Source organism: Marmota monax, unplaced genomic scaffold (assembly GCF_021218885.2).
Source record: "Marmota monax isolate L192 unplaced genomic scaffold, Marmota_monax_Labrador192_F-V1.1 WCK01_AAM20220418_F8-fsc00261, whole genome shotgun sequence".
In the NCBI taxonomy this organism is placed as follows: Eukaryota; Metazoa; Chordata; class Mammalia; order Rodentia; family Sciuridae; genus Marmota; species Marmota monax.
The window spans coordinates 2,852,300-2,878,611 of NW_026695225.1; the positions used below are offsets into that span (position 1 = coordinate 2,852,300).

Sequence of the window (26,312 nt, forward strand, 5' to 3'; positions counted from 1 at the left end):
TGTTGGAAAGAACAAAGGGCTGGTCATCAGGACTGAATTTTGATCTTCATTTTACCTCTGGTTATACCTGTGTCCTTAGGAAAGTCATTTCTGGGCCAACGTTCCTCATTTTCTGAGGGTGTGATAGTTGAACTCTATATATCAAGGTTCCTTTTTTCCTTTTGTGGTACTGGAGATCTACCTCACGCAGGCTAGGTGTGTGCTCCACCATGAGATAAGTCCCTAGACCTTCAGCAAGGTTTCTACCATTCCCCTCTAGATCTAATCATCCATTTACAACAAATACAGGAATCAGCAGAACAATTAAACAATGCTGTTAAGATGCAATCAGCAAACTCTAGATTGGCAGAACTTTACAACATAAAGGATCTGATTTTGTCAACAAATTATGAGGTTAACCTACAGATTAAGAGAGATTCAAGAAGCATATTAACAATTGCAATGTGTGGAACTTATTTGGACCTGATTCAAATAAGAATAGTGTTAAAAAAATGAGCCAACTGAATAAATTTGAATGACTGGATATTTGATATTAAGTGCTTAAATTTAAGTGATAAGGTATTGTTATTTTAAGTCCTTATCTTTATGAGATACATACTAAAATAACCTTTATATAATATTTGCTTCAAAATAAACCTGGGATAGAATAGATAAGGTTATTAGTGGAATAGGCTTATTGATAAATTGACAGCTATTGAAAGTGAATGGTAAGGTCAGGGAAGTTCATTATATAATATTACTCTCCATAGGGTAAATGCTTTAGGACATTGGAAAGGATGACGATTTTTTTTTTTTTTTTGGTACAAGACCTAAAAAGCATAGGAAACAAAAGCAAAAATAAACAAATGGGATTGAAACAAAATAAAAATACTTCTGCACAGCAAAGGAAATAACACAGTGCAGAGACATCCCATGAAATGGGAGAAAATATTTACAAATTATACATGTGACAAGGGATTTATATTCAGAAAATATAAGAAACTCCAAAAACTCAATAGCAAAGATAGAACAAAACAACCCAAGTAACCTGATTTAGCAACAGATCTAAACAGAGATTTCTCAAAAGAAGACATACAAGTCAACAGGTATATGAAAAATGCTCAACATCACCAGCCATCAGGGAAATGCAAATCAAAACTATAAAGATACCACCTCACTCCAGCGAGAATGGCTGCCATCAAAATAAATAAATAAATAAATAACAAGTGCTGGTGAGGATGTGGAGAAAAGTGAATCCTTGCACATGTTTGGTAGGAAAGCATATTAGTAGAGCTATTATGAAAAACAAAATGAAGTTTCTTCAAAAAAATAAAAATAGAACCACTAAATGATCCAGTAATCCCACTCCTGGGTATATATCCAAAGGAAATAAAATTGGTATGTTGAAGAGATAGCTGCACTACCATGTTTACTGCACCACTATTCACAATTGCCAAGATTTGGAATCAATGTAAATGTCCATCAAGGGATGAATGGATAAAGAGAATGTGCTACATATACATGATTTAATATTCATCCATAAAAAGAATAAAATTCTGTCATTTGTGATAACATAGATGAAAGTGGATGTGATTATAAGCCAGGCACAGAAAGGCAAGCACCATATGATCTCACTAATATGTGGAAAAAAGTTGATCTCATAGAAGTTGAGAGTTAAATGATGCTTACCAGAGGCTAGAGAGAAGAGGGGGAAGGGAAGGATATAGAAAGGTGGTTAATCAATGCCTAAGTTATAATGTAATAACAGTAAGAATCTCTGGTGTGTTATTACATAGTAGGGTCACTATAGATAACACCTATGCATTGTATATGTCAAAAAACACTAGAAGAAAGAATATTGCATGTTTTTACCATGAAAAAAATGATAGGTAATTGAGGAGACAGATATCTTTAGCCTGATTTAAACATTATATAGTATATGCATGTGAGAAATAGCAATTAGTATGTACGATTTTTATGTCTGATGTATAAAACAGAGTTCTGCATACTTTTGTATATATTTGAATTGTTCCTTAATACTTTTAAAATTATAAATCATGTAATTCTAACAATTAATAAATTATAAATTTTATGAGTCATAATGTTTAAAGAAATATCTTAAATCTGCATTTTCATTTCATACAAATAAACCACCTAAGTCTCTCTACTGCACTTGGTATCCATTATTTAGCAATGTTTATAATCTGCTGTAAATTAACATCTTTATCTTAAGCTGTAGGCTTAATTCCTAAAAATCCAATTAAATCACAGGTTAAACAACTGGGGCAAGCGCCAAGCTCCCCATTCATACAGAAAAGCATCCATTTCCAACCGACACAGAAAGAATATAAGGGCTTCATGAGTTAACTATTTCTTTCCACAAAACAGTTTTAAAATGTAGCTAATGAAGAGTGGCAGTTAACATTTTATATGCAGTTTATAAGAGAAAGGGTAATATAACCTCAGGTCAATCTATTAAATGTAGGAATTGGTATTCTGAACTACCAAAAATCTTTGTGTGCTTTTCTTTGGGCAGGTAAAAATTAAAATATTGTGTCTTTCTATAAGGCTCTGGGGATGCTATGACAATATAGGCTCAAACAACAGGAATTAGTGATTCCAGATTAAAAGTATGCTTCACATGCACTCAAGCATAGGACCTACACATAGGAAATATGTTGTTTTCCTGTTGAACAATCTAGTTTCATCACTAGAATTCAAAACAGAACCACGTAATCAAACCACATGAACAGTTCTGTCTATCCAACCTGCAAATTGAATGAAACCCATAACTTAGAAAGTCTGAGGGGGTTTTAGCTATATCTTCAACTTACATATACAATCGCGGGTCTGCGGTCAGAGTGTCAATGTTGATGTGCTGTTCCAGGAGACTGTAGGCCAGAATAGGCAGGGATGTGAAGCAGATATTGTACATTGTAAGATAAGTAGCATCATACAGTGGCTGAAATGACAAATATTACAGAAAAGAAACATACTATAACAATTATCTATAAGATCATACTTATTACTTTGGAAAAATCACTAACTAAAAACAAGACAGTTTCCTTTCATGATTTTTGGGACAGCAAAGGAAACTGTGGAAATAAGGTCCTTAACTGGTAATTGTAAAAAATAAACTAATACTTTGTGATTTGTTGTATTAATATGATATCTTCCCCTCATTAGGATCTGATTCAGAATGTTTATATGTTATAAGCTCTATTTCTACTAGACATTAATAATTTTTCACTTGCTAAAATTACAGGTATTCAGTAGCTATTTCAGCAAAGACTAAATAAGTCCTTAGAGAAACTAAATACAGGTAGTAGCACTAGCCTGTGTCACAGGTTTTTTTTTTGTTGTTGTTAATATTTTATAAGGTTGAATCCGACAATAAACCATTTCTAACACCCTCTTCCTGAGAAGCCCTATAGTTCCTCTGGTGTGTGTTCTTCCTCCCTGCACTGAGTAATAAAACCTAATTTGATCAATTACAAATATGCTCCTGGTGGTCTTTGGCTGTGTGCTTTGACAATCTTCAGCTCCCAAAACAAAACTTGGCATATAGGAAGCATTCAATAAATATTGGACGAGTGAAGGGGTACAAACTGAGAGCTATGACACATTTGTAAAGAACTGATCTGATATTATAAATCTTCTTTTTTTGAAAAAAGTAAGGTATTTTATGAACATTCTTATGAAAGTATTTATTGAGTTCCATATCTACAGTGCTAGATATTGCCATATAACTATTTTCTGTGGCCTAAATAAAAAGCAACCCATCTCATATGTATTTTTCACACATATAAATGTAGTTTGATTAATAAAATGCATTTAAACATGACACCAATGAATACAATTATGTATTTTTTAATATTTATTTTTAGTTATAGTTGGACACAATATCTTTATTTCACTTATTTATTTTTATGTGATGCTGAGGATTGAACCCAGAGCCTCGTGCATGCAAAGTGAACGCTCTACCGCTGAGCCACAACCCCAGCCCAACAATTATGTATTTTAATTAATAAAGATACGATTACTATTAAAACGGAGATTGACTCAAAAAGGTTGACAACAACTCGAATAGAGCTTTAGTTTATTCATGAGATGACTTCAGAACACTTATTGAATGCCTACTAAGTACCAAATACCAGGACAGAGATGATCCATCCCTATCCACCAAAGAGTTCAAGAGAGGGGGATGCACAAGTAGCTACCAAACCCAAAGGAGCCCTGGCCTGCAACTGAGAAAAACCAAGAGATAATCTGTACAACATTCTCAATGAAATTTTTAAAAAATGGCTCCATATAGACCATATGTATGTAGACCAGGTACTATGTAGACCAGGTACTTCTCTGTTGAGAGCCACAGCCTGAGGGGCCCCAGCAAACTTCCAGCTGCCAGCAAACTTCCAGCTGCCGGCTGATGATTGGCTCACAGCAGCCCCAGCAACATCTAGCTGATTGGCTCCTCGGCCCCAGCAACATCTAGCTGATTGGCTCCTCTGCGGTGATGCTCATTGGACTGTTTCCCTGCCCTTTCAGACCACGGAGCTGCTCATTGGGGGACTTTTTTGGCTCCGCCCACGTGACCCAGCCAATCGGCCTCAAGAGCAGGAGGATTGTGGGAGGGAGAGAGAAGCTTGTGTGGGAGAGAGAGGCTTGTGGAAAGCCGGTGGTGGCAGTTGAGGCTCTGAGGGTTTTTCCTGAGAGACTATTTTGTTTGTCGTGTGTGGTTCTAAAAATAAAGTTAGTTTCTTTTGACAAGTGGCTCCTGATTGTGCCCAGCCAGACTGCGGCATTTGGTGGCTCGCACGGGGAGCGACTGAGGGTAAGTGAACTGCTCGCCCCTGAGGGCAGGGCGAGAGGATGGGTAGCCATTTTAAGATTCTTCTTTTGTTATTTTGTTTCACTTTTGTTTTAAGTTGCCTGTCCCTGGAGATGTGTAAGATGGAAGAAAAACCGCTCACATCTGAGGAACAGATAGGGAGAAAGGACGGATGGACATTTCAGGAGGCTATTATAATGATTTTGTGTTGTTCCAATTTTGTTTCACTCAGTTTCAGTTTTGTTAGGCGTTATCTTGTTGGGTTGTATTATAGTAGAAATACGGGATCAGAAATTAGTAAAAAACAAACTGAAAGAGTGTTAAGTAAATTGTTAGAGGAAGGAGGCATCTCAGTAAAATCAAGAACAATCAGGGCATACGTTGATACAATACAAAAATGTAGCCCATGGCTTTTTAAGGAGGAGTTGTTAAATATATCACAATGGAACCATCATGGTGAAGATTTAAAAAGAATAGAAAAGAAAAGCCCAGGGACTCTGCCAGTTGGCACAATTGTGTGACCTTTTTACCACAAGTTAATCTTGGAGTCAAGAGGATTGATACCTAACCATATTTGGCAGATGGACGTCACACACTTGCCAGAATTTGGAAAATTAAAATATTTGCATGTTACAGTTGATACTTCTTCTGGATTTTTGATGGGCTCCCTTCATGCCGGAGAAAAAACTAAAGATGTTATAGCTCATTGCTTACAAAATTTTGCCACTGTGGGTGTTCCAAAACAGTTAAAAACAGATAATGCCCCTGGTTATACTTCTACCTCTTTTAAACAATTTTGCTCAACATTTGGCATTACTCATATAACAGGAATCCCATACAATCCACAGGGACAAGGCATAGTTGAAAGAGCTCATCAAACTATTAAAATGTACTTATTAAAGCAAAAAGAAGGAATTGGGAAGGGGTATATATTCCCCAAAGATAAACTTAAAATAACCCTTTTTACTCTAAACTTTTTTAAATTTGGATTCATCAGGACTTAGTGCTGCGGAAAGGCATATGTGTCCAAAAAATGTACATAAGCCCAAGGTACTTTGGAAGGATATTCTAACAGGACAATGGAAAGGTCCTGACCCAGTAATTGTCTGGAGTCGGGCGTCTGTTTATGTGTTTCCACAGGGAGAACAGCAGCCGATTTGGATTCCAGAAAGATTAACTAAAGCGATTTCTACAGACCAAAAAGAAGATGATTTGGCTCAAATCCATAACAACTGATATCCAAAACTCCAGTTTGGCTATTCTTACATCTGCAACAGAACCAGGATGCTTTTTTCAATATCTATTTTATTATTGCCCTTTGCCATATCATGAAGTTCTATTTTGTTTTTTGAGCTCATACAGACCTAGGTTAATGTTTTGCTGATCAGTTCTATTTTTTGACTATAGAGTTTTTAAACATTGCAATGGAGATTTCACCTGTAAAAAGTTATAAGGCCTTTACTATAATGTTATGTGTTGTATGTATTATATTATGTGTGCACACTTGTGTTTTGTGTTATATGTTTGAATGTACGTATGTCCATATATCATATATGATGAGCGCTCATGATAAAATGGATCCAAATATTTTTTTTTCACGTGATTTATATGGTTTAATTTAAATTGGGTAAACAACTGTTGAGGATTGTTTTAATATGTAAACAAAAAAGAAGGTTAACAGATCTGTTTGTTTACTTTCACCTTTCCTTTTCATTATATTTAATAATTCTCTTAAAGACAATGTAAATTGTTAAGAAAATTGTTTTCTTTTAGTGCCTTCTGTAATGTTACATAATTTTTTCTTTAGCCATTATTGCCAGAATTCCTATCTTCATCCCAGTGCCGGTGAAGACAATGTAAATTGTTAAGAAAATTGTTTTCTTTTAGTGCCTTCTGTAGTGTTACATAATTTTTTCTTTAGCCATTATTGCCAGAATTCCTATCTTCATCCCAGTGCCGGTGAAGACAATGTAAATTGTTAAGAAAATTGTTTTCTTTTAGTGCCTTCTGGAATGTTACATAATTTTTTCTTTAGCCATTATTGCCAGAATTCCTATTTTCATCCCAGTGCTGGTGAAGTCAAAGATAAAACCAATCTACAGCTTCTACAATAGCCATCACTGAACTGCTTGCAGAACTTGCCTGGACACATTGTGAGCTCACCTGTATGCATTGTGAACTATCTGTTGGTGCAGCGACTTATGGTAGTGTTGGGGTATTTTTGCTGATGATGTCACCGGTGGTACAATTTTTCAAAGGAGCCCTCAATTGGCTTAATGTCATGGCATTTTGCATCCTCCTCTACTAGTGATGGTCTAAAATTTGGGGGCCAACAGAGGTGAGGCAAAGAACCTCACCCCCCCACAGGTGCAAAGGCCTATCCACAAGTATGGCTGTATGCTGGACCGGTAGTCAGTGACGGGTATGATCCAATTGCAGTGGTACCAACCTAAGACAGGAGGCTGACGCCTAGAGGTCAGTTCATCCGATGACGGGTAAGGACCATATGTTGAATTGGACTGCCTAACAGGCACGGTCCCTAAGCCACATGCTTGTTGTTTAAACAGAGAGGGGGAGATGTTGAGAGCCACAGCCTGAGGGGCCCCAGCAAACTTCCAGCTGCCAGCAAACTTCCAGCTGCCGGCTGATGATTGGCTCACAGCAGCCCCAGCAACATCTAGCTGATTGGCTCCTCGGCCCCAGCAACATCTAGCTGATTGGCTCCTCTGCGGTGATGCTCATTGGACTGTTTCCCTGCCCTTTCAGACCACGGAGCTGCTCATTGGGGGACTTTTTTGGCTCCGCCCACGTGACCCAGCCAATCGGCCTCAAGAGCAGGAGGATTGTGGGAGGTGGAGAGAAGCTTGTGTGGGAGAGAGAGGCTTGTGGAAAGCCGGTGGTGGCAGTTGAGGCTCTGAGGGTTTTTCCTGAGAGACTATTTTGTTTGTCGTGTGTGGTTCTAAAAATAAAGTTAGTTTCTTTTGACAAGTGGCTCCTGATTGTGCCCAGCCAGACTGCGGCACTTCTCAGATTCCATAAACAAAGACTGAAGCTCAGCAAAAATATTCCAGTGGATTAAAAAGTACATAAAAGGTGTTACATTCCTATTAATTATCAAGTGTGAGGACTAGTCTGGAGCACCAACACTATATTTGTTTTGGAAACTACCCATTTTCACTAATGAGTAAATGAAAACAACAACAATTCAGATTGACTGGTGTGTAATTTAGTCTTACATTTCATTCAAACAAAAGAAGCATCAATCTACTTTTGTTTTATTATGGTGCTTTAAGGTAACATGAGAGATAATTGCAATTCTTAGATGCAGTAATTAGAGGAGATAGAATGTCCCCCAAACAAACAGGTTTAGTTGATAATACTGTTTCTTGTTAAACCTGTTAGAAATGTTTCCTTTTCATGGAAGAAAAAAAAAAAAAGACAAGTACTATCTTAGTTTTTCTAAAGAAAGAGAGGCTTTTGCTTAAAGAACATGAACCCTGGACACATTTCTGCATTCTTCATAGCCTGCTCTCCAAGTTTCAGAGAACATTTCATGTGGCTCTGGATTGAAAAAAGCTGACCACCCATGTGTCCAAAAGATACTTTGTAAGTGTCCAAAGATACTTACAATAAAGGCTGCTATTTTCAGCACTAGCACAAGGCCAAAATCAAAAATAATGATTTCACACTTCATGTCACCTCCTCAGACCTTCCTTTTACCTGTACACTTTTCCTCAAAGACATCTGCACAGTTCCTCCCCTCAGCTGCTCGGATCTCTACCCAAATGCTACCTCCTTATAGACAACTTTCCAGATGATCTTCTATAAAGCAGCAGTCCTTTCCCCTAGTTGCACACTATCTCTTTATTATGCTTTCTATCAGCACTTATCAATATTCCACATCATATATTTGATTGTTACATCTTTCCTCCATTACTACACTGCAATTTCCAGGAAGATAAGGGAGTTTTGTCTAATCACTGCTATATCCTCAGCACTTAGCCTAGCACAAAGCAGGGATTCAAGAAATATTTGTCAAATAAATGAACCCACAAGCTCAGTGAATGAGGAGGGAGCTAAATATAAACTCCTGTGGAAATCTAAGCTATTAGGTAATCTAAGCAGACCAAAGACAATCCAGGGTCTGAATTTCAGTTGACTTTAATTAACAGTCCTTTCTTTCTTCATACAACTTGTACTTGGTAAGCATGTTTTAAAAAGGTAATAAAACAAGACCCCTTTCAAAATAAAAACAAACAAAAAAACCACAAGATCAAACAAATTTTAAGTCTGCTAAAAGTAGTTAAGAAAGGAAATTTGAAATATTTTTTTAATACCTGTACCCATCTAAGGAAGTGAGCAGCAATTAGCAGTATTTTGATTAATAGAAATATGAACATTCAAGAAAAGCAAATTAAAGAATTTGTAAAACTATTTTAACTAATTATATTAGTTTTTAATATAAGAAGGCTTACAGCACTTCCTACAACTGAAAGATGCTTAGTTTATAACATGATCTACTTTATTGGTACTACCATGCTAATGACATGGCACTGATGTCACAGACAGCATACCAGGAATGCATTCTCTTAAAAATACTGCCAATGAATAAGAAAAACATTACTTTTACTGTGAGCAACCAAAAAAAAAAAAAAAAAAAGAAAGAAAGAAAAAGAAAGGAAGCTTGCTTTTGAAATTTAGAAACTCAGTCTTTAATACCCATGAAAAAGTGGTAACCAGCATGGAAAAATCATTGAAGTGCACAAAATCCCTGTATTTGGCTATACTGCCACTGGAAGCAATGTAAAATCCATTTCAGTTATTAAAACAAAGGTGCCTTTCCACCCCACCACTTGTGTCCAAGTAATATGTAGCATGTATTTTTATGTAATAACTGTTCAGAAAACAAGAAGGAAAAACAAGGAAAAACATTTACAGTTGATTTCAGTAATTTAAGGCTTTATATAAGAATCACAGCTTTCAGACCAGCTTCAAAATCAATGTTCTTCTATTAAATAAAACCAACCTGAGAAACTGCAAAGGTGTAAGGTTTTATATGATGAAAGCCTATAACATTTCAGAACCACTGGAACACATTTTATACATTGATACAAAGGAAAAAAATACTTTTTTTTTTACAAAAGCAATATAGTTATTCCAATAAATCAAGATGCTCTTTTAAAATGCTTTTTTCAACTCTGACAGGATGTATCAAATATCTTTTATAAAAAATTCTGCAATGACGCAGCCACATCAGTATTTATTAGCAGCTCAATTCACAATAGCTAAACTATGGAAGCAACCAAGGTGCCCTTCAACAGATGAATAGATAAAGAAACTGTGGTATATATACACAATGGAATATTACTCAGCCATAAAAAAGAATGAGATTATGGCATTTGCCAATAAATGTATAGAACTGGAGAATATCATGCTAAGTGAAATAAGACAGTCCCCCAAAACCAAAGGTCAGATGATATGCAGATGCTAACTCACAATAAGCAGGGGTGGATAAGGGAAGAATAGAAGTACTCTGGATTAGACAAATGGGAATGAAAGAAAGGGAGGGGTAATACAAATAGGAAAGATAATAGAATGAATTGCACATTATTATCCTATGTGCATATATTATTACATGACCAATGTAATTCTACACCATGTACAGCCAGAAGAATGAGATGTTATACTCCATATATGTATAATGTCAAAATATATTCCACTATCATGTATAACTAATAAGAACAGATAAAAAGAAAAACCCAAATGTCATAGAACAGGTGAAATGAAATGCGGTATGTCAATCCAGTAGAGTACTTCTCAGCAACAATTCACACAATAACATGAAAGAGTATAAATACAGGTTGAGCAAAAGAAGTCAGACACTGAAGATTGTAAGAATCCATTATGGGGCTGGGGTTTTAACTCAGTGGTAGAGCACTTGCCTAGCACACGTGAGGCACTGAGTTGAAACCTCGGCACCACATAAAAATAAACATTCTGTCCATCCATAACTAAAAAAAATATTTTTTTTAAAAAGAATCCATTCATATGAAATTCTAGAATATAGGTCTATAGTGAAAGAATGTAAATCCAAGGTATTTGGGTAGGAGGACTAGAGAGAGGAATAGGGAAACCTTTTCGTGGTATATACATCAATACATTCTCAACAATCAAGGAAAAATGCACTGAAGTGGGAATATTTTATAGTTGTACCCATAATAAATAACCTCCAATAACACTGATTTAAATACTTAAAAAAGAAAGAAAAAAAGAAAGAAAGTTAGCAAAATGATTTGTTAGTATAAAACCAGGTCAAGGGGATCAACTTTTGAATCCAAAAAGAAATCTTTTTACTTTGGACACACCTCTCTAATGCTTCTAATCTAATACCTAAAAGGTAACATACTAACAGCAAATGTAAACTATATTATAATAAACAACACAAGACACAAACCTGTTGTGAGAATCCACAGAAGAACTGGTACAAAAACTGTGGCAAAATGAAACAAAGGTTCTGGAAAAAAAATTAAAACAAGGGTTAATATTATCATTTGACCAACTTTCTATACGAAAGCAGGAAACTGCACCCCAATGGTTTATAGTTATTCTCAAATCCTTCTAATGTCAAATGAATGAACCTACAAGCTCAGTGAATGAGGAGGGAGCTAAATATCAACTCCTGTGGAAATCTAAGCTATTAGGTAATCTAAGTAGACCAAAGACAATTCACTGATGTGGCTGCGTCATTGTAGTATTTTTTATAAAAGATATTTGGTACATCCTGTCAGAGTTGAAAAAAGCATTTTAAAAGAGCATTTTGATTTATTGGAATAAACACAACTACTACTATACTGCTCTAGCAAAAAAAAGTATTTTGATTTTTTTTTCCTTTGTATCAATGTATAAAATGTGTTCCAGTGGTTCTGAAATGTTACAGGCTTTCATCATATAAAACCTTACACCTTTGCAGTTTGTCAGTGATGTAAAGAAACTAAAAACTTTTTTTGTGTCGTACTGGGGATTGAACCCAGGGCCTTGTACATGGGAGGTAAGTACTCTACCACTGAGCTAAACCCCCAGCCCTAGGAAACCAAAACAAAAGATGAAGTCAGATTAAGACAAACGTCTGTCCCCCATCAAACTTACTTTATGAGAATCTCTTCCTAGTCTCCTTCCAAGGAAGAAATGAGCTCATCCAGTATGAACACTTAATGATACTATACCCAAATACCAATTTAAGAATCACCGCAGACTTATATAATAATACATGTATATTTTAAAGTTAATACCAATAAATAGTTAAGAAATTGTTGTAGATTATACTGACACTAACAGTTATCAACTAATGCTTTACCCTGCCTCTATTACTCCCTCATCAATTGACATAGGGTTGTTGAGAACCTACTAAATGCTTCTTGGGCTTGGGTTGTGGCTCAGTGGCAGAGCGCTTACTTAGTATGTGTGAGGCACTGGGTTTGATTCTCAGCACCACATATAAATAAATAGAATAAAGGTCCATCAACAACTAAAAAAAAATATTTTTAAAAAAGTAAACTTTTCTCTCCTAAGGGACTTATCATTTAACTGGAAGAATTAAAACATACAGATGCACACTGGGAATTTATAAGGCAGTTAAAAGGTACCAAGTATGACTATAAAACACTGGAATTAATGTCTTTGGTCAAAAGCTCCAGACTTTTGACCCAAAAGACTGCTATCTTTCAAAGTAGGCAGTAAACTTATTTATGTGCTACTGTCACTAGTTCACCACATCTCTGAACTTCTTCTTTGGGAAGCACTTTTAAGAGCCTTTTTTGTGGGGAATACTGGGGATTGAAGTCAGGGGCAAAGGCAATTGACCACTGAGCCACATCCCTAGCCCTATTTTGTATTTTATTTAGACACAGGATCTCACTGAGTTGCTTAGTACCTTGCTTTTGCTGAGGCTAGTTTTGAACTTGAGATCCTCCTGCCTCAGCTTCCCAAGCCTCTGGGATTACAGGCGTGCACCACTGCGCCTGGCTTAAGAGCCATTTTTGAACCATGTCAGAAAATCAGTGTCATTTCTTCTGGTACATATTATCAGTAGTTAATTCACCAGATTAGCTCTGGGAGACTTGAGGCTGTTCTGAAAGATGAAATGTATCCTCAATGAATAAGCTTCTGCCACAATGAGGTGATTTAGATAAATATACTACAGGTTCTAGAGGATATACCTAAAGAAACATGATCTACATGTTTTGGATCATCCCTGCAGCATGAGAATAAATGTCATAGCCCACAATGTCATCATCTGGAAAAGCAATACTCATTAGTATGTATCAGTTCTAACACAATGCAAAATACTGCCAGCAGCATTTCCAGAGTCATACTTTACAAAAATTTAAAGTTATCTGAGTTTGGATGAATTAAAGTTGAGTGGGGATCAGCAGAGTGTGGGGGGGGGGTCTTCATGAGGAGGACTCTGCCTCCCCCACCAGAATGTAAACTCCATGAGAATAGGGACATTGCCTGTCTTACTCCATGGTGAATTCCCAGGGCCTAAAACAGTGTTTGGCACATAGAAATACATTCAAAATATATTTGTTGATGGATAGAATAAAGAAGGTAGAATTTGAACTAGGTCTTAAAGATAAATAAGATATGTAGAGGGCTGGGGTTATAGTTCAGCGGTAGAGCACTCGCTTAGCACATGCAAGGCCCTGGGTTCAATCCTCAGCACTAGCACCACGTAAAAATAAATAAAATAAAGGTACTGTGTCCAACTACAACTAAAAAATAAATATTTAAAAAGATACATAGATGGCAAGAAACGGCAAGACAGTATGTATTTTAAGTATAAATGGTAAGAAAGGGTCAGATGGGGGAGTGCCTTAAAAGACAGACTAACACAAAACAAAAGTAAAGTTTCTGAGGGACAAGATGAAGAGTAGAATTTTCTAAACTTTGGTTGGATTATGTGAGAATTTAATGGGAAAACAGAAGGCAGGAAGGCCTATTATTGAAGTACTCTAGGATACATCAGGACAATTTGAAGATGTAATAAGAAAAGAGGAAGTAAATATCTGACTTTACCAAAGAGGGTTGAAAATATTAGAAACCCCTTGGGATAAAAGACTGCAATATAAAATAAATAGTGCTGTCAGTAACCAAGATGATAATGGACATACAAATACAAATGAAGGCAGAGGGCATTATCTACAAAAATAATCATCAATCCCCTATGTTGGCAACAGGGATGTGTCAATTTCTGATCACTGGCCAACATTTGCCAAGCTAATTCTTGTTTTATTTCCCTTAACAGAGCATTCCTTCCATCTAGTGGCAGTTATTTGAATTGCAAGCCAAAATCCTAGAGGCAAACCAATTTTCTGGAATAGGATCAGATTACTAGGCAGATCTGCATGACAAATTTTAACAGGGCCTCCTACTAGGGGGAGGTTAAGAGAAAATAATGTGAGGCTATTAATTATTGAGTGCAAGGCCCAATACATCCTAACTATGATGTAGAAGGAGTCCTAGACTTAAATAAATCTATAGTAGATATACACTAAGCCCCACTTTCTACATATGCTAAATTATGTTTGAGGCCAGCCTGGGAAACTTGGTCTGATCCATCTTAAAAAAAAAAAAAAAGAAAAGAAAAGAAAGAAGTGAACAACAAATTCCTATTAACAATGAACTTGATTGTAATGGAAATAAACTAACCACACTGTAGTGGTAGAAAAGAGAAAAAAGGGAAGCTTTATTTTTAATTTTTTATGGATGAATTATAATTTTATATAATAGCAGGCTTCATTGTAAAATATTTGCACATGCATATAGCATAACTTGGTTAACTTCATTTCCTAGTTCTTCCCCTTTCTTTCCTCTCCTCCCTTTCTTAATCCCCACCCTCTGCCTACTGGTCTCCCTTCTATTTTCATGAAATCCCTTTCTTTCCTCCTTGTCTTTCTGGCTTCTATATATGAGAGAAAACAAACAACTCTTATGCTAAGTGAAATAAGCCAGACTTTCTGAGTCTGGCTTATTTCACTTAGCATAATGTTCTCCAGTTCTATCCAGTTTTTTTGCAAGTGACATAATTTCATTTTTCTTTTTGCTGAGAAAAACTCCATTGTATATATTTACCACATTTTCTTTATCCATTCATCTGCTGACAAGCACCGGGGCTGATTCCATAACTTGGCTATTGTGAATTGTGCTGCTATGAACACTGTGTGACTGTATCACTATAGTATGCTGATCTTAGTTCTTTTGGATAAATACCAAAGAGTAGAGTAAGTGGGTCTTATACTGGGTCCATTCTCAGTCTATTGAGGAATCTCCATACAGATTTTCAAGGTGGTTGTACTAATTTACAATCCCACTAACAATGTGTAAATGTTCAAAAAAGAAACTACTTTCTAAATAGTATTTTGATATACATATTTTAAGGCTAAAAAGAAATGCACCAACATGTATGACAACATGGAGAACCCAGAGGACATTATGTCAAGTGAAAAAAAATCAGATACAGGTAAAAAAAATACTGCATGATCTCACTTATATGTAGAACCTAAAAATGCAGAGAGTAGAATGGTGGTTCCTAGGGGATGGGGGTCAGGTGGGCTGGGGAGATGCTGTTTAAAAGGTGAGAAACTGCTGGGTGTGGTGCACATGCCTATAATTCCAGCAACTCAGGAGGCTGAGACAGGAGGATTGCAAGTTTGAGGCCAGCTGCAGAAAATTAGTGACATCTTGTCTCAAAATAAAAAGCAAAAAAAGGATGGAGGTAGGGGAGGAGAAGAGTGGTGGGGAGAGGGAGAATATCTAGAATGAACTCTGTGGTTCTGGTATCAAAGGTATTAGTATGAACTGAATTCATACACTGATTCATATTGGTACTTTTGATTCTGGTCCAACATATATGCATATGTACACACACACACACACACACACACACACACACACACACACACACATATATATATATATATATATATATATATATATATACAGATATAAATAGTTTTTTTGTCTCTATGTATTTCCTAGTTCTGTTCACTGAGAAGGCATAAAACCAAGGTTTAGCTCAGTAGTAATGAATATAACCAGCACTGAAATTTAACTTTCTAAATACTATTTGCAAATAAAAGAAATCAGTGTTCCCTGAAGAAAAGTCTGAATCCAGGGCTGGGGCAGGAAAAATACAAGATGAACCTGGAATAGTATGTAGAACTAGAAAACAAAGACATCTTCAAAAAATTATGAGGCTATGCTGGAAGGACCACACTGCTCCCAATGGTCAAATATGAGTCAATTTGAGTAACAAAACAAATGATGAGAATGAAATTTAATTCATAGAATAAAATAGTTGATTTAGTAGCAGAATCATATTTTCAAATGACATTTTACAAAGCAAGGTTGAGGGATCTTGAAACCTTCCAAAACTTTATTTGAATCAAGTTATCAAACTTAACATCAACAGTAAGGAGACATATTGACAACATGTGTCTCGTAATAAAATGTAATAACAAGGTCATAATATGACTTTTGTAGTGTTTTTTAAAAATTTTTTCTTTAGCTGTCAATGGACTTTATTTATATATGGTGCTGAGAATTAAACCCAATGCCTCACACATGCTAGGCAAGCGCTCTACCACTGAGCCACAACCCCAGCCCAACTTCTGTAGAGGTTATACCAAAAATGTATAACCTGAATTTAATAATAAGCAGATGTTAAACTAGTCCAAGTAGAGAGACAGCCTACAAACTAAATTAAATGGCTGGTACTTTTCAAAAATGTTAAAATCATAAAGACAAAGACAGGAACTGCTCTAAATTACAGAAGCTTAAGGAGACATAATAGCTTAAATGAAAGGGTGATCCTAAAAAGAAATAGATTACAAAAAGGACATTAATGGAAACTGATTACAGTATATAGACTTGCTAATAATTATGTGCTAATTAAATCAAATTGTTGATTTTGATAACTGTTGTGGGTTTGTCTAAGGCAATAACAGTTGACAAAGCTGGGCAGAATACGTGAGTATCTTGTTTTGCAACTTTTTTAAGAGTCGAAAATTATTTTAAAAAAAAGGTAAAAAAAATTAAAATCCTATTGCATAGAATACAGAACAGGACATCAAATTCTGGTCCATATAAATGACAATTATTTGCTTACTTTAACTGTTTCATCTTCATGCATGCCAAGTTCGTTATGCATAAAATAAGTGACTTAAACTAAATTCATTGATTCTATATTCTGAGGAACCTTTAGGACAGGACAGGGGAGCTGAATAAGGAATTGTCCTGGCCCTACCTCCTTCATTCAATGTAGTCCTGCTTCAGTCTGCTTTATGTGTGTAATTTCACATGAGGATTCTGCTATTAAAAAGTGTAGTTTGAAATACTACTTAGCATAAAAGGGAACTAACTATTAATACATGAAGCTCAAAAACATACTAAGTAAAACAGGCCAGACACAAAAATATACAAATATTCCATTTATATCAAGCCCCAGAGGCAAAACTAGTGTGCATAATATTATTAATATTATTAGATATCATATTTTACATCTATATCTACAGGTTCTATATCATACATATTAATATGTATGGTATAATAATATAAGTCAGTTTACTTGTTGGGGGAGGGATAGAGGACACTGAGAGAGAGCACATGAGAACTTTTGGGGGAAATGGGAATGTCTATTTTTTTATTGGGGTAATAGTTGCATGGATGTATACATTTGTCAAAACTATATACATTTAATAGGTAAACTTTATTATACTTAATTTGCCAATAAAAATAATTTAAAAAATTAATTTCAAATCTCTTATATCTAATGGAATATCTTGTTTTGGATTCATTAAATAGACAACCTTTGCTTCACTGTGTACAAATTTTAGTATCAGAAAAGCAAAAGAAACATAAAAATGGGGGAACAAAACCGTGACTAAGCTAAGCCCATGCTAGATTAAACAATTATTAAATTACAAATACTTTATCACATACCTTATAGAAGAAATACTGTACAAGATGTGCTATTCTCACATAGTATAGATGTCCGTGAGCCAATAATAGTTTCTTTAAATGTTTAAACTTGGGTACAGAATAATCACTGTTCCGGGCTGCTTGGCGGCCTTCTTTGCCTTTAATACCTAAAAAGAGAATATATAGTGTGAGTATTTCAAAGAATAAGCAATCCTGTGATCTATTTTCACATTTTCTAATTGTTGAAATGTTATAGATCAATTGTATAGTTTATCTTTTCTTTTTTAACTAAAAAGGGCTTTCTTTAACTGTGATACTGAGAGTTACCAAATAAAATTATCACTAAATTTAATTGGAAACTATCAATTTGTAATACAGCATGAAACAAAAACAATCGTTATTTCAATTTTTGCAAGGCCAAAAATTATCTGAAAGAAAAAAGTCCACCTGAAAATTATTTTTAAGTCACTCAGTAAGTGCTTGATTGTTCATGACATTAAACTAGGTGCTATATATTAAGGCAACTCAAAGACCTGGATTTTGTAGTGTGGTTTAGATGCTCAATTACAAGATAAAATTCTTCATGAAATACTGACAAGCTACCGAAGAAGTCTATAAAACCTCAAGAAATTTTAGATAGGCTGGGGATATAGCGCACTTGGTAGAGTGCTTGCCTTGCATGCACAAGGCCCTGGGTTTAATCCCCAGCATCACCAAAAAAAAAAGTGGACACAACATCTTTATTTTATTTTTTATTTTTATGTGGGGCTGAGGATCAAACCCAGCGCCCCGCACATGCCAGGCGAGCGCGCTACTGCTTGAGCCACATCCCCAGCCCCTTTAGACAATTTCTATATTGGATAATCAATGAACAGAACTTAAGAGTTCCATATTAAGCATGTCTACTTCCAAATGGGAAGAAGAATTTGGGAAACTAAACTGCGGTACAGCAATTCCAAAGATACTAATTACACATGTACCTCAAACCTTTTGCCAAAAAATAAAAAAGGTCAGGGTGTTAGGTGCATTGCCTAAGAGCAACCTGACAAGGAAAAAAATGGTACAGGTAGGTAGAAAAGCTGTTGTTACATGTCGACATATAAATTCAACACTATTCAACACTATAACCCAAACCACCCATAAATACTACTATACAAAATATGAGCCAAACAATGATAATTTCTTAGCCTCCAAAAGTCAATAATCTCAGAAGATATAGTGCAGCAACATAAACAGGCAGTCTTGTCAGGGGCAGGAAATCAATAAAATTTCATGCATGCTGTCAAAATGAGAGCTAAACAATCTATTGTATTGCCAGTAGGTTTGGGAAATTCAATTTACTTGGCTAATACAAAAATATCCTATAACTTTGTTTTGCCACCTTCCCACAAGAGGTGGGACCTTGATCAGATGAGGCCCTTCATTCTATTAATGATCATCATTCTCAAATTCAAGATGAATAACTAAAACAATCTTTCTAGAATGTAAGAAAATTGTACCTAAAAGCAATACTGATACCATCTCATTAGATGTTTCTTACCTATTCCCACATGGGATTCCAAGATCATGCTAACATCATTGGCACCATCACCAATTGACAGTGTTATTGGGCTGCCTTTTAAATTCTTCACCATTCTGACAATCTAAACAATTTCAAAAGAGACATAGAAAAGATCAAAGCAGAATGTTAGAATGGAATATATTAGGGGTTTTATGCTTAATTCACACTTGCAAATGGAGGCTTTGCTAACAGAAAGGTAGTGTGTGTATGTGTGTGTGTGTGTGCAGGTGCGCACGCCTGCACACGCGCACACACATACATATGCAAACACACACATTTTGAATTCCCACATGCAGAATATAGTGATTCAAAACGTAACACTGGCACCCACCTGATTTTTGGTTCTGTGCATACATGGACTCTCAGAAACTTCTGCCTTCTATGCAGATTAGAGGTAAACGTGTTTCCCTCTTTTTACCATTATTCATATGTCTTTTCAGATCATTAGGTCAGAAAGCTAATTTAGAGTAATTTATATAAGGCCAGCAGAACAAAAGTGGAAAGTCGGAGAACAATGTTATGGTTATGTCTTACTCTCTCCTTCCTGGTGACACTCCTATCTCCCCTAGTAGCATCCTAACACTTATTCCCAGGAATTTGTATAAAATTCTTGTACCCATCTAGCTGCCAACTAAACTTCACTAAAATCTTCCACTGGTTTGCCCTCTCCCTATAGGTAGTTACATTTTAAAAGGGGCATCTTAAAGGAGGTGAGATTTGCAGAAAGGTGCCCAAGATATACAGTACAGTCTGTCACTATTCCCTGTGTATATCTTCTAGCTGTGAAAATAATACTGTGTAGCTCAGTGTCGCTTTCATGGATGGTGCTGAATAAAATGTTCATCCCTGGTGTTAAAACACTTCTGTTTTGGGCTGCTCCAAAACCTTCTCCTGCTGTTACTTGTGGAAAGTGTACTGGGTAAGCAGCTGCCCTACCCCTCTAGGTTTTAATCTCTACTCATTAAGTCAATTCACAAAACTCCTTGGAAGTTAGCAGCCTTAAAAATGCTTAAATACTTCAGTAACTAAAAAATGCTTTACAAAAATCCTTTATTCACAATTGTTCTGACTAGCTAACATAAATAAAATCCATTTCAACATAACTGACATGATTATAAATAATTTATATGAGGCTAAGACACCCCACAGTCTTTTAAAGAAGATCCAGTCAGGTTTTAGTAGTATTGAATAGCACAAACTGCCCCACCCATATACTCAACTCCATCTAACACAAAAATTATGTTACCTAAAACGCCAACTTTCTCCTAACCCCTTGCCTCTCTATGGTTCTTCTTAAAAACTTTTTGAAAGACTATTAGAAATAATCTGTAAGTAAAAGTGTCAAGGACAAACTTTTCAAAACCCAAACTAAATTTATTTTTGATGGGCTACAATAATGGTTAACTCATTGTACCTTTTACACTACGCACAGCAATGATTTGCACCTCAGGGATTAAAAACTGCAGCCAGGGAAGGTCTCCAAAAGGGCAATAAAATTATAAAGGATGACAGTCTTTGCATGAGAATATAGATTAGATTAAAAGACTAAAATCTGTCTTCATGGAAAGATAAAAGGATATGTGGTCATGAACTATAAAATCAGGGAGGATTTAGTTAAGTACACATATAGAGTTTTTCACTGATTCCCAGGTCACCCAGATTAAGAGATTCTCTTCAAATCTCTATGATAGCTTTCACAAAAAAATAATTTCACCAAAAATCTATTTATCCATCAACTATAACTGCATGTAATAATACATTTTTCAAAGAAATAAACTATGATCCAAAAAAGATACAAGGCCTGGTCACATACCTTAAGAAGAATTTATTTAAGAAGTAAAGATCTGTTCATGAACATAAGTACTAGGCAACCAGATAAATAAAACTTAAATAATGAAATATACTATCTGTGCAAGAATACATGACATTGTCATTAAAGTTGTTCACATAAGAAGGCCTATCATATCAGAATGGAGAGGACCCTATATGCCAAAATGATTGAGCACTGTTTTACAGAGTGGTTTAAATCATGAAGTATTAATAAGATTTACATGGATGGGAAGAAGGAAGCATTGCAGAGTAAAGGAATGTCATACCCAAAGGCAAACAGCCAGGTAAGTATAGTATATGCCCAGAAAATTGATCTGGTATGTCCAGATAGATCAATGAGTTTTCATATAGAGAATATGGACAGATGTATATGGAGCCAGATCAACTGGGAGTGATATTATGAAAGTAGGAGCAGGATACAGGAGGAAGTGAAGGAAAGAAAGACTATGGGCAAAGAGAGATGTTGGGTGACTAGTTATAGGTAGAGTTTAATGAGCTATTAAAGGTCTGGCCTTGGAAGGTAATGGAAAGGAAGGAATAGAAGGAAAAGAGAATGTACTAGAAAGTGAAAATTTGGTAACTGACACCACATGAAAGAGTAAAGCCTGGGCTGGGGATATGGCTCAAGTGGTAGCGCGCTCGCCTGGTGTGTGTGCGGCCCGGGTTCAATCCTCAGTACCACATACAAACAAAGATGTTGTGTCCACCGAAAAAACTAAAAAATAAATATTAAAAAATTCTCTCTCTCTCACTCTTTAAAAAAAGAAAAGAGTAAAGCCTGGGAGAAATTAACACAGATTTCAAGTTTCTGAGTCTAGAAACCGGGAAGAACAATGAACTTAGTCACAGAAATAAAAGATGCTGAAGTTGGAGAAGATAATGCTAAGTGAAGTTAGCCAATCCCAATAAACCAAATGCTGAATGTTTTCTCTGACATAAGGAGGCTGATTCATAGTGGGGTTGGGAGGGGGAGCATGGGAGGATTAGATGAACTTCAGATAGGGCAAATGGGAGAGAAGAGAAGGAAGGGGGCATGGGGGTAGGAAAGATGGTGGAATGAGATGAACATTGTTACCCTAAGTACATGTATGAAGACACGAATGGTGTGATTCTACTTTGTGTACAACTAGAGATATGAAAAATTGTGCTCTATATGTGTAATAAGAAGTGTAATGCATTCTGCTGTCATATATAACAAATTAGAATAAAAAATAAAAATAAAAAAAGAAATAAAAGATGCCAAGAAAATTGATGATTGGGCTGTAGAGAATTCTAAGAGTGAAAAAGATACATCTCCAAGAAGACGGGTTTGGTAAGCAGATGGAAGAAATAAAGTAGAATCCCAAAGGTCTGGACTACAGACATTAAAAGTGTCTGAAAAAAAGAGCATGATAGGAGTATAGAGGGAAAGATTGCAGGAAGAAGGTGAAAGCAAAAGGGACCAGTGAGGACACAAAATCAAATAGTCTATGTGTAAACTTTTGAGGGTTTGAACTAGGCTGTCAGTAAATGGTTTCAAAAGATGGCACGAAAAGTAGAACTAAGACAAAAAGCAGGTAGAATCAACAGAACATGGCATCTATATAGAGGGAGAAGATAAGATCAAAGGTAGTTTTGAGACTTAGGGAGCAAAAGAAAAATGGCACTGGTAACAGGAAAGGTAAAAAACAAACTGGTCTGAAGAAGAATATCATAAGATCTGTCTTAGACGCTAGAATTTAATGTGATGGTAGGAAATCCATATGGGGCTGTCTAGCAGACAGCTAGAAATAGATTAAAATCAAGAAAAACTCAGGACCAGCAAAACGTCACGGAGAGTCACAGAAGTGCTAATCCAGAAAAAGAGTTCATAAAGTAAAAAGCAGAGGAGAATTTATTAGAAGCAACTGATAATCAGGGAGAATATAGACAATAAAGGAAACTAGATGTCCAAAGAGGGAAGAAAATGTCAGGACTACGGACCATCACAGAAATCAAGGAAGGAGAATTTTGAGGAGGATATAATTGATAGTATCAAATGCAGTAAAGAAATGAGGAAGAGAATGAACACAGCACACGAAATTGGGTCAGGTTTGCCAGCAAGCAAGTCAGTAGAGTATTAAAAGCAGAAGAAGCTGGGCACATGCCTGTGATCTCAATAGCTAGGAAGGCTGAAGCAGGAAGATCCCAAGTTTAAAGCCAGCCTCAGTAACTCAGTGAGGCCCTAAGCAACTCAGTGAGGCCCTGTCTCAAAATAAAAAAAATTAAAAAAAATGACTGGGGATATGGCTCAGTGGTTGAGTGCCCCTGGTACCAAAAAAGAGCAAAAGAAACAGGATGCATGAGGCTAATGTCATAGGGGAGAGCAAGGAGCAGTGGAATGGAGGCAACATAGAAGTCCAGCAAACTTTAAATCAATTTGGGGGAAAGAATCTTTCTTGATTTTGACCCCAAAAGGAAAAAAGTTAAGGTTGAAAAAAATTAGATGATAACAGTGAAATGATTTAAAAGTAAATTTCTAATTAATTTGTTTAATTAGAAGCAAATTAAAAGTAGATCAAACATTTGCACATATGTATATATAGAAACCCAGAATAGAATATTAATATCCACAGTTACCTGGGCTTTCTGTAATGGTGCCATCCGGCAGCAAAGCACTGCAGTGCACTTCATACAAATTTGTAGGAAAATGCTTTTGTAATTATTTGAACTAGAGTCCTGACTAGAATTTAGTATGAGTGACAATGTGGAGCCATCGATGATTAATCCATATTCTTGATGTTCTGTCCATGCTCTGAAAAAGAAAAAAAAAACAATGTTGTTTTTGAAATTATCATACCTTTGTATTTAGGGTACTGATTTTTTAACTATAGAAGATGAGTCATCAATCTGGTTACTTGACGTATTCATTCCAAAGAAGCAATTGCCTCTAATAATAGCACAACAGTGACTTTAAGTAACACCTCAGAGACCTAAGTTGCTCATATAATTGACTATAAGTTCTAAAAAGTACAAAATAAAGGAGGTTTCACAATCTGCCTCTGTTTAAGAAATTCAAGATAAATTTTGGGAATTATAGATGAATTGAACAAGTATAAAATAACATTAGTTCTGACATGAATACAAATTATCAGTGAATTCGATATTCCTTAAAGACTGAGAAAAAACAAAATGGCTTTAGGGTAAAGAAATCATAGAAGACTTCTCTCTAATATCTTTATCTGAATGACAAAACCTATGCATAAAACATGGCTTCTCAAATATGACAGAGCATCTAAAAGACATGGTTCTCATTAAAGAATGTAATAATATAAAATATTTCTTAAATAAGTATCATGCTTTACTACCAGGGGTTCTCAATCCTAGCCTTCCCATTAGAATCATTTGTGTAACTTTAAAAAGTTGCCCAAACCTGAGGCCCATCCTTAGACCAAATAAATGAGAATATTTTGGTTGGGGGCTTGATTATGTTTTAAAAGCTCCCTAGTTTGCTCTCATGTATGGCCAGGACTAAGAGGTATTCTAAGTGCCAAGGAAAACAAATGTAACAAGGTGTCAAGTTTTTAAGAAAACAAATGGGGGCTGGGTTTGGTGGTGCATACATATAGCTATATGGGAGGCTGCAACTTAGCAAGATCCTGTCCCAAAATGAAAAATAAAAAGGGCTCGGGATGTGGCTCAGTAGTAAAGCATCCGTGGGTTCCAGAAAGAAAGAAAGGAAGAAAGGAAAAAAAGAAAACTACATGGGGGAAATTTGCAACTGAGAAAATCCTACCAATTAGACTTTTTTTTTTCCTTGCAATACAGGAACAAAACAGTGGTTATTCAGTTTTTGCTCAGGGAATTGGGTGCCCTTTGAGAATCACTACAGTGGAAGCAGTAGATACAGCAAGATCTCGGTTATAGATTCCATTGTCTAATGCTCCTCAAAAAGCTTAATGTACAAAGGAAATCATCTGGGAATCCTGTTAAAACACAGATTCTGATTTAGTGAGCTGAGGTCTGAAATTTGCATTTCTAACAAGTTTCCTGGTGACATCAGAGCTTCTTTTCTATGGACCTTTCTTTGAGTAGTGAAAGCCAAATACACCCCATCATTCCCTTTCCATATTTCTTTGCTGTATACTGCTAACACTATATTTGTACTTATCTCTATCTGGCTTTATAATACTGTAAATATAATTTAAACAGACATCAACCATGTGCTCTTTGCTTACTTAACAAGAGCTGTCTTACTGGGCAGAAAACAGCAGCTCAATAATCAAGGAATATTAGTAAACATTAAGTATAAGTATGCTATCTGGAGGAATAAAGAATTACAGGCTAGTCTTTCCTTGGAGAATATAAAATCTCCTTGGGAGTGACAGAAGCATACATGGAAGAACATATATAACCAGATAATAAACAGTCAATGCCCAATCCTTGGGAAAATAAATACACACAGGAAAGAATAGTGGGTTCTTTGTAAGGTATGATATTTAAATTGTAACTTGAAGGCAGGGAAGAAAGAGATGAAGGGAGAAAATGTATGTTGGGATGCACTGGGAAAGCGAATTAAAGGTCTCTTGAGGGCTTTGGTGTGAACTGAATTAAGTAATGGAGAACAACTAAAAGGTTTCAAAGTAGGATTATGATGTGTACTGTAGTTTACTTAAAGACCACTCATCTGGTAGAGGAGATTAAGAGATTCCAAGTGTAAAGTGCCAGTCCTCAGATGTGGAGCACTAGTGGTGATGACTGGAATCTGAATAAGGCTTGGGAGCTGATGTGAACTGATGTGGTCTTGAATATGCTATCCTTCTGCCTCAGCTTCCTAAATCCCTGGGATTACAGGTGTGTGCCACCAAGCATTTCTGTGAACTGGAAAGGGTAAAGGAGCAAAGGTAATTTTGGATCTAAATGAAGCCTATGTAACTAGGAGCAAGACCATGCCAAACCCCAAACAGATAACCAGAAAGAGGGAATAAGCTGAAATGGTGATGATTTGTTAATTTTTCCATAATGCCTGACTTTTACAAAAGCACCACAGAGCCGGCGTGGTGGCACTTGCATGTAATACCAATGTTTCAGGAGCCTGAGGCAGGAGGATCTAAAATTCAGCCTACCCTCATCAATTTAGCAAGACCATGTCTCAAAAATTTTAAAAAAAAGGAC

The 26,312-nt window shown here is 36.0% G+C and overlaps 1 protein-coding gene across 6 annotated transcripts in view; it reads right to left on the reverse strand.

Moving 5' to 3' along the window:
- Atp11c (ATPase phospholipid transporting 11C) overlaps positions 1 to 26,312 on the reverse strand; it is a 188,828-nt gene that overhangs the window by 24,381 nt on the left and 138,135 nt on the right. For all 6 annotated transcript variants that reach the window (XR_009225934.1, XM_046435336.1, XM_046435337.2 and 3 more), the window contains 5 exons: positions 23,778 to 23,952; positions 19,329 to 19,431; positions 17,810 to 17,955; positions 11,265 to 11,324; positions 2,814 to 2,941 (listed from right to left, as the gene is read on the reverse strand). Coding sequence is in view for 5 of the 6 variants with exons in the window: in XM_046435336.1 (XP_046291292.1) it covers positions 2,814 to 2,941; positions 11,265 to 11,324; positions 17,810 to 17,955; positions 19,329 to 19,431; positions 23,778 to 23,952 (612 nt within the window). In the remaining variant the exon portion in view is untranslated. The remainder of the gene's footprint in view (positions 1 to 2,813; positions 2,942 to 11,264; positions 11,325 to 17,809; positions 17,956 to 19,328; positions 19,432 to 23,777; positions 23,953 to 26,312) is intronic.